The 9586-nt window shown below is 38.1% G+C and overlaps 1 protein-coding gene across 1 annotated transcript in view; it reads left to right on the top strand.

Annotated features, from left to right (window-relative positions):
- Positions 1-5186, top strand: part of LOC114457447 (kinesin-like protein KIF13B) — a 37137-nt gene extending 31951 nt beyond the window's left edge. The window contains 6 exon segments of the mRNA XM_028439252.1: positions 112-168; positions 457-547; positions 1400-1485; positions 2438-2506; positions 3377-4562; positions 4632-5186. Coding sequence (XP_028295053.1) covers positions 112-168; positions 457-547; positions 1400-1485; positions 2438-2506; positions 3377-4562; positions 4632-4873 — 1731 coding nt within the window. The 3' untranslated portion in view covers positions 4874-5186.
- Positions 5187-9586: the final 4400 nt, after the last annotated feature.

The following is a 9586-nucleotide window of genomic DNA, read 5'->3' on the forward strand; positions in this document are numbered from 1 at the left end:
ATAACAGTGATGAACTAGTTTAGGTTTTTATATCTCAACCATAACCAGCTAGTGCTGTGTTTACTGTGTTAACGTGTGTCACTAACCACTAACCAACCCTCCTGTGAGCAGCTGTCAGCCAGCGCTCTGGATCTGACCTCATCCACTCACAAACTCAATGACTTTAAGGTGAGATTCACCCACTAACCCTCATTAACTTTATCATTCACTACATGTAGACATTGGTAACTGGTGGTCACATGCAGCCCTCGGTCTATTTTTATACACCTCTAAAGTAAACGTACAAAATGATTGAAAAACACACAAAAAATGCAAAACAACAACAAACATACACAGAATGACAGAAAAATACAAAATAAAATCTGTCATTTCCTGTGTTAAAGCTCAGATTGGTCATTGTTCTAAATGCTGAGTCATGATTGTTGTGTGTGTGTGTGTGTGCGTGTGTGTGTGTAGGGCTGGGACAGCCATCAGGACCTCTCTACATCATCAGCTCCATCCAGACGAACCCTCCCAGCCTCATTATTCAGCTCTAACCTTCAAACAGGCAATAAACTAAATAAAGTTTATTAACTTTATAAACAACTTCACTTTCTCACTGTTTCTCTGTTAAATCTAATGTTCTCTACTCAATGTTTTAACCTCCTATTATCCTCAAATATCACAAACACATTTTACCCTTGATGTCAATCTGACCCCAGTGATATTTGCCTCCAGAAAATGATTTTCTTTATCGTTGACCAAGTTTTAGTGTCAGACATTTTGTTTATTTGTTGAATCCATAAATAATGAAACTTTGAGCTGTTCTCTAGCGCCACCATCTGGACACATCGATCATTGTCATTGTCATTTACTCCAAATCTTCTCAGATTAACATTAATAAGTAATAAAGAGGATGAACCCTATTGGTTGTGGTGATGATGACCTTTGACCTTTACTGCAGTGCCGCCGTCAGGTCAAACGGTCAGTTTTACAGTTAGTAAATCTTATATATGTATATATTGTAGAGTTACACACAGACAGACTCTCATTCTCATCAGATGAGATGAGAAAATGAGGTTCCTCCTCAACATAGTCATCCGTCTCAGACACATTCTCTTCTACGTCACTTTCACTGTGAAAGAGCTGTTCCAAAAGCTGCCATGCATGCTTTTATATGTTCAGCACATTGAAAAAATTGCATCATAATAATTGTATGCATCAAATTAAGGAAAGTCATGAAATATGAAGCAAAAAATAAAAATAATCTAAATGATAAACATTGAATGGGGTCAAATTGACAGCAATGATAAAAGGAGGGTTAACCTGAACGCATCTCAGACGCTTACCTTCTGTGACCTTCTCTCTCTCTCTCTCTCTCTCTCCCCCCCCCCCCCCCCCCCCCCCCCTCCCTCCCCAGGTCAGGCCGTGCCGTGGCTGATCAACACTAACACTTCTGTCACACATGAAAATAATCACAGAGACCACACGGCTGTTACCAAGCAGGTACCCTCCCTCCCTCCCTCCCTTTCTCTGTGTTTAATTTATATTTCACTTCTTCATAAAGCCTCACTCATCAACATCTGAGCAAGTTCCTCCCGTTACCATGGAAACAGATGATGAAGATTGGATCAAAACTATAGATTCCAGCGTTTGTTAAAACGTCCCAATAAGAATAAATATTAGAGTAAATGAGAAAAGAATGAATCAGACTGAAATATAAATAAAATGATAGAGTTGTGTTAATGGGGTTGGTTCCCGTCAGTGCAAACATGCATGAATCTGAATCAGGAAGCTTTTATTAGCAGGTCTAGACTCATCGAACCAATCAGTAGCAGTTAAAATAAACCAAAAAACATCTTTTGTTGGCAACATATTTCAGAAAAAAGGCATTTTAAGTGATTCATGTAAGGCCTTAAAAACATGACACAGGGCTAAATGAAAAAAAAAAAGCATTTTAATTAATTATTGAATTGTGAATATTGTTATTTATGTAGTTTTTGTCATTAAAATGCTTTTAGTCAGAAAAATGATTTTAGAGAAAGTCTGACTTTACCGCGAAGAAGCTCCGCCTCCAGCTGATCACATTACAGGGAGCTGAGACATATGCTAAGTAGTTTACTGAACATGTTCCAGACCCAAACACACACTGACTGTGACTATTTAGAGGAGCTGACATGTCCACCAGATAGGATGTCTAGCAGATCTATTTCTATATTCTGAGAGAGTGGGAGGAGCTTATTACTATATTTACCTTTATATGTGATGGAGTTACAGACATATTGGAAGATAAACATGGAAGAATAATAAGGACACACCCCCCTCACTATATTATCCATATCTGTAAAGTATTGATCAGATCAAACTAAATATTTACTGTATGAATATTAAATAAACACTAAAAACAATTAAACAATTCGCAAAAATGTCAGAACAAATATTTTATTTGTGGTTTCAGAGTTTACCTCGTATCGTGGTTCAGTCGGCCAGTTTGGATGAAGGTTTGAATAAACAGCTACAGCTGTCAGTGAGTCACACACACACACACACACACACACACACACACACCATCGTTTACAGTGAGTTAAAAGTTAATCGTGGCTAGTAAAATAGGAACATGAAATTAATTAATATGAACAACTGTATAAATTAAGAAATACGATAACATTTAATCTGACCCTCTAATTGACGTAGATCACAGATTCATGAGTGTTCTAAAGCAGTGGGTCTCAACCTTTTCACAGTCCCGTTCCCATTCAGAGCTTTAACCTGACCCCATGTGCCCCATGTACCCCATGTGCCCCATGTACCCCATGTGCCCCATGTGCCCCATGTGCCCCCTACTCCTGCACACTTAGAAACACAATGTAATGTCATATACAGTGAATGTTACGATCCTGTGGAGTAATAATAACTAGAATATTGGTGCTGGCACACGTCACACTGCATTATCTAGCATTAGCAAAGCAATATCATTAGCGCAATACCTATAACCTAGCAATAGCATTAGCCTAGCATTAATTTAGCAATAACCTAGCCTTAGCCTAGCTTTAGCATTCATCTAGCATTAGCAATAGCCTAACATTAGCATTAGCCTAGCATTAGTATAGCAATAACCTAGTCTTAGCCTAGCTTTAGCATTCATCTAGCATTAGCATTAGCATTAACATTTAACTGCTCTATTTATATTCTAGTTTTTAATGTTGTGTATTTTTCATTTTCATTCACATACCCCTATGACAATTTGCTTACCCCTGGGGGTACCCTAGGGGTACCCCAGGTTCTAGACTAAGACCTTTAGAACAGAACCCTTCATTAAATCTGGTCTCAGTGATTTTATGAAAGACTGAAATAAGTTTGAGAAGCTTTGATAAAAAATGTGACTGGTTCTTTCTAGGCTGAAGAACCTGTAGACGTTCCCAAACACGTTCCCCTTCCTCCTCCAATCATCCCTGAGATAGAAGACTCCGCCCCCAGCCCTCTGAGTGAGGCCTCCAGTGGTTACATCTCAACCAGCACGTCTACAGTCACTCTGTCTGATGTCTACACTCTGAGCTGGGACCTCCCCCCATGTACCAGCAGAGGAGATGAAGAGGAAGTGACATCATATATACCAGACACCACACAGGAAAACACCAAATGGGAACCTCTGGACACGCCCCTTTCCCACAGCTCAGTGGCTCCGAAGAAGAGCGAGCAAGTTCTGCTGACTAATGATTCCCAGTTGGTCCAGTTCAAAGAGGAAGAAGATCCTCACCAGGACTCACAGATGGACTGGCCCAGTGACCAGACTGGACCAGACTCATTAAAGCAACAGGACACACCATCACCTCCAGAAGAGGAAAGTCTCCTTCAAGAGCAGATGGTACGCAACCATTCCGAAGATCCAGAGAAGATCCAGGACGTGTCGGATCTGGAGCAGATCCAGAACGTGTCCGTCACTCCAGGTACGACCAGACTTCCATTTGAGGAAGAACTAAAAGATCCAGAAACAAATGTGATCCAAACAAAGTCTGAAGCTGTGGATCCTCCAGTAGATTCTCATCATCCATCAGAGGTTCTGACCTCTAAAGATTCTGTTCCAGACCTAAATGAAGCTCTCAGTGTGGACTCTGAAAACCAAACATCTGCTGAAATGTTCAATGTTCAAGGTTCATCTAAAGAAGCGTTGGTTTTGGATCAGTCCGACCCAAACACAAGCACGACCTCACCTTCATCCTCTGCTGATGACGACCAACGTTCCTCCATTAACACGTCTACAGATGATTCTCTCTCTAAGTCCAACACCTCAGAACCAAATCCTTTCAAGATCCAGAAGGTTAAGTCCTCCGACCTCAGGTCTTTCCAGAAGATTCTTGGCGAGGAGGAGAAAAACCTGGATCTGTCGGTACCGATGGAGACTCTGGAGATCATCTCAGACAATGAGGACGGAGACGCGGCTGCTTCAGCGGTGCTCCCCGATTGGTTGAAAGAAGGAGAATTTGTTACCGTGGGAACCAACAAGTGCGGTACGGTGAGATACGTTGGACCTACGGACTTTGCAAAGGGTACGTGGGTGGGGGTGGAGCTGGAGGTTCCTGCAGGTGGGTCCACTGAACACGAGTATCTTCATGGGTCTGTTTGGTTTCTGACACTTGTCGGTGTTTCTACAGGAAAGAACGACGGCTCAGTGGGGGGGAGGCACTACTTCCACTGCAACCCAGGGTACGGGGTCCTGGTGAGGCCCGACAGGGTGACCCGCGGTGGCGCCAAACGGCGGCGGCAGCAGCAGCAACACAAACGTAGCAGTGCCAACCTTTCTGGGTCCAACCCAAACCTGGCAGCCCTCACCGCACTGGCTAAATGTGAGGGCGGGGCCACCGCTGGCCGCGGCCGAGAGAACAGCAAGTCATAGAATACTTAGAGTGAGACCGTGGAAGGACCGCGATGATCCAGAAGGTTTGATCTAATGTTTGTAATTAGTCACAAACGTGATGTTTTTACCGTCAGTGCACTGAATAATGTCTACGATTGTTCACTTTTATAGAAGATTTTTAACGGAACCAAAGACTTTTTTTCTCACTCAACTGTTGTGGTTTTGTGCCTTAAAACAAACTCTTCTCACCAAAGAAGCCTTTCACTGTTTCCTGTCAGCTTTTTACTGTTGTAAAAAAAAACAAAAAAAAAACAAGTAAAATGCCACTTTTATTCTGCCATGAATCTAAACAGGAAGTCACATAATGTAGGTATTTTTTAGCTGGTAAACGAAGATGTAACTTTGCATATTGTGGTTAAGTTTATGCCCAACAAACATGCGTACGTATCAGTACACAGCTAGCATCATTAGCTAAACTAATGCTAACATTACTGTCAGTTATCAGTACACAGCTAGCATCATTAGCTAAACTAATGCTAACATTACTGTCAGTTATCAGTACACAGCTAGCATCATTAGCTAAACTAATGCTAACATTAGTGTCAGTTATCAGTACACAGCTAGCATCATTAGCTAAACTAATGCTAACATCACTGTCAGTTATCAGTACACAGCTAGCATCATTAGCTAAACTAATGCTAACATTACTGTCAGTTATCAGTACACAGCTAGCATCATTAGCTAAATTAATGCTAACATTACTGTCAGTTATCAGTACACAGCTAGCATCATTAGCTAAACTAATGCTAACATCACTGTCAGTTATCAGTACACAGCTAGCATCATTAGCTAAACTAATGCTAACATCACTGTCAGTTATCAGTACACAGCTAGCATCATTAGCTAAACTAATGCTAACAATACTGTCAGTTATCAGTACACAGCTAGCATCATTAGCTAAACTAATGCTAACATTACTGTCAGTTATCAGTACACAGCTAGCATCATTAGCTAAACTAATGCTAACATTACTGTCAGTTATCAGTACACAGCTAGGATCATTAGCTTAACTAATGCTAACATTACTGTCAGTTATCAGTACACAGCTAGCATCATTAGCTAAACTAATGCTAACATTACTGTCAGTTATCAGTACACAGCTAGCCTCATTAGCTAAACTAATGCTAACATTACTGTCAGTTAGCAGTACACAGCTAGCATCATTAGCTAAACTATTGCTAACATTACTGTCAGTTATCAGTACACAGCTAGCATCATTAGCTAAACTAATGCTAACATTACTGTCAGTTTTCAGTACACAGCTAGCATCATTAGCTAAACTAATGCTAACATTACTGTCAGTTATCAGTACACAGCTAGCATCATTAGCTTAACTAATGCTAACATTACTGTCAGTTATCAGTACACAGCTAGCATCATTAGCTAAACTAATGATAACATTACTGTCAGTTATCAGTACACAGCTAGCATCATTAGCTAAACTAATGATAACATTACTGTCAGTTATAAGTACACAGCTAGCATCATTAGCTAAACTAATGCTAACATTACTGTCAGTTATCAGTACACAGCTAGCATCATTAGCTTAACTAATGCTAACATTACTGTCAGTTATTAGTACACAGCTAGCATCATTAGCTAAACTAATGATAACATTACTGTCAGTTATCAGTACACAGCTAGCATCATTAGCTAAACTAATGCTAACATTACTGTCAGTTATAGAGAATTATTAAATTCCTCGACTCTTTTTAGAGCAGGGGTTCTCAACATTGGGGTCAAAACCCCATTTGGGGACATGAGACACCTGGTCCCCAGATCCCTTCAAGAAACTAAGAATATATTTTTTTAACAATTTAAACCCATAGTTACTGATTTTTATCCTTTTTCTGCAACTACACCATATTTTAACCTATTTTCTCACATTTCAATGGTATCTTCCATTTCCACCACTTTTTCATCTGTCACACATGTTTAGGGATGTCCTGATACAACTTTTTCTTTTCTGATATGATACCAATCGGCCGATACCGATATTGATCCGATACCAGCATGAATCATCCATACTTTTTTTTTTTTTTAAACAGAGAACAATAGTTAATAATAGGATGAGAAAAACTGACCCATTTATTATGAACTACTTGGTTTCACACATTTTAACCATCAACATAATATCTACACTATTCTACAATTGAATTAAAAAAAATTAATCAGAAATTTGAATCAGTTATTCGATATTTGTTTTCAGGCTGATATCGGACCGATGTCGATATTGGATCAGGACTCCTCCTACTTATGTTGAGCCATTATTGTCACTTTTAACCTCTTTTCACCAGATTTCATGCTTATTTTTTAGACAATTTCACCACATCCATGATTTTTTGTGCCCATTATTTGCCAGTTTAAACTAATTGTTCCTACATTTTAAATTCTTGAATGTTCATGTGTGTGTGTGCTGAAAAGGTTGAGAACCATTGCTTTAGAACACGAGGAATGTAAAACGATGTTAAAATATAATCCTACTAAAGAGTATGTGAAAGAAACAGCTGATTGTTCCTTGTTTTTAAAGCTTATTTTATTGTTTTATGTGGTTCAAGGTGTTTTATAGATTAATCACTTTTAAGACTTGAATGCTTATTTATTTGAAAATCTACTGCAATAAATCATTTATATTTTGGGAATTTTGAATTAAACATGTTTTCTGATAAATCTGTGTATGTTGTACTTGGTGGTAAATATTAAAGCTGAACACAGAGATGTCATTGATATAGCTTTATTCTCTTGGAACATTTTATATATATTTATATATACTAAAAATAAACACAAATTTAAAAAAAAAAATGAACAAAGAAACTGTACAAAAAATGTTTATATACTACATCTTAATTACAGAACAGTCTACTCTCCAAAAAAGGCACTAAATTCTGAAATGGGAAATACAATTAATTTGAAACTGAAGGAGATCTGAGCTCCACACATTACAGCATTCAGTCCTTTCTGAGCGACGTGGGGGGGGGGGGGGGGGACAGAGACAATGAGGTTGATTCCCATCATGCACCTGTGCTGCCTTTCCTTTACAATCATTCTCACACATTTCAAACCTCTGATTTACTGTCAGTTATTGATCAGAACAAGTGAACATATGACCTTCAGTAGTGTGAAGTAATCAATGGAAACATTAATGGACATTTTTCTTAGTTACGTATGAGGCCTTTTTACACTTTACTTTTATTCTGAAAGGCTTCACACAGTAAAGTTAGTGTTAATAGGAGTGTGAAGACTTTAAATAATAAAGGTAACCCACATTTTACTGCTAAGTATAGAAATCAACATTTGTGTCACGTTTTTTTTTTTACTTTTATTTTTAAAGACAACACTGTTTGGTATAATAAAAGGACCGTAAACGTGTCCACCATTCTTAGTATTTAAACAGCCATGGTTGTCAAACTCATTTAGGTTCAGGGACCAAATATGGACCAGTTTGATCTGAAGTGAGTCACAGATATTACAGCATCATCGTTTCCTGCAGAATCTTCACTACTTATTTATTTTTTAACCAATTCTTGTCATTTAAAGGAATTTTGTGGAATTGTTTGTGAGAAATGTAAAGGTTTATGGTAAATATTTGAGTTCTTAACCCTATTTGCAAATAAAACTGCATTCTAGTGATAAGCGTGAGAAAACTTGAGTTTTCTGCAGAACATGTAATTTTTTTGCTGTGATTTAAAAATGATCACAGATTAAAACGTGGGAAACAAAAAAAACTTTGCAAAATGTGCTCCTTTAAATACTTGTTGATTTAAATAATGAACAACGATCTCATACTTTCACTTTTAATGGGACTTAAAAAGCACATAGTTCTTAACTTTTGTAATGTATTAATATGAACGTTAAACATATTAATTGGATGGAGCCATAAATGTACATTCAAATAAAACGTCTGTAACTACTATTTAAAATGGACTGTTTTAACATGTGATTAATGTGATGGTAGCAGATTCCATGGAGGACTTTAGTGTATTTATTGTTTATAACGTGTGGCACAAACTTTGATTTCATCCTGTTTAGTGTGCGTAACGCACATGTGATCACAACTCCCCCCAAACAAACACTTTACATCCATTTGATGGGCTGAGGGGAGAGCGATTACATTTCAAGCTTAGTCAACAGACACTAAACTATTATAAGGTGCATCATCATCATGTCTTTTATAAAATAGTTTACCAAGTAGGGGCGAGTCACTAAAACAGTCTAAAGGACCAACTTTCTTTGAGTCTAGAGAAGAACTTTCTAAGTCAAAAACCAAAGTAATTTAACAATAAATCATATTTCTTTTCAAAGTGTTATCTTATCGTACAATACCATAAAAATGAGCTTAAATACTTGTTTTTATGTCATCATTTGGAGACCGCTCCCAGTGCTTCATAATAAGCACAAACCTTGATGATTACTGCTGTTAAAGAGCGAAAACTGATTAAAACTGCTTAAGAAATGATTTCATTTCTGATTTGTCGACGACTTTACAGGTTCTCCAACGTGTTTCCGAAGGCAGGCGCTCCTTTACAGTCCCTACTTTAGTACTTCTAAGGAGACTTTCATTTCTTTAGTGTATGTTAATGAGGTGCTAAGGATATACAATAGAAAAGTAGCCTAGCTTGGCAGTAATACAGCCAGAATAGTACTGCTAGCATAATGAGCGCTATTAATAATAACACTATTCTATTGAAGAAC

The sequence above is a fragment of the Gouania willdenowi genome, chromosome 24 (genome assembly GCF_900634775.1).
Source record: "Gouania willdenowi chromosome 24, fGouWil2.1, whole genome shotgun sequence".
Taxonomy (NCBI): domain Eukaryota; kingdom Metazoa; phylum Chordata; class Actinopteri; order Blenniiformes; family Gobiesocidae; genus Gouania; species Gouania willdenowi.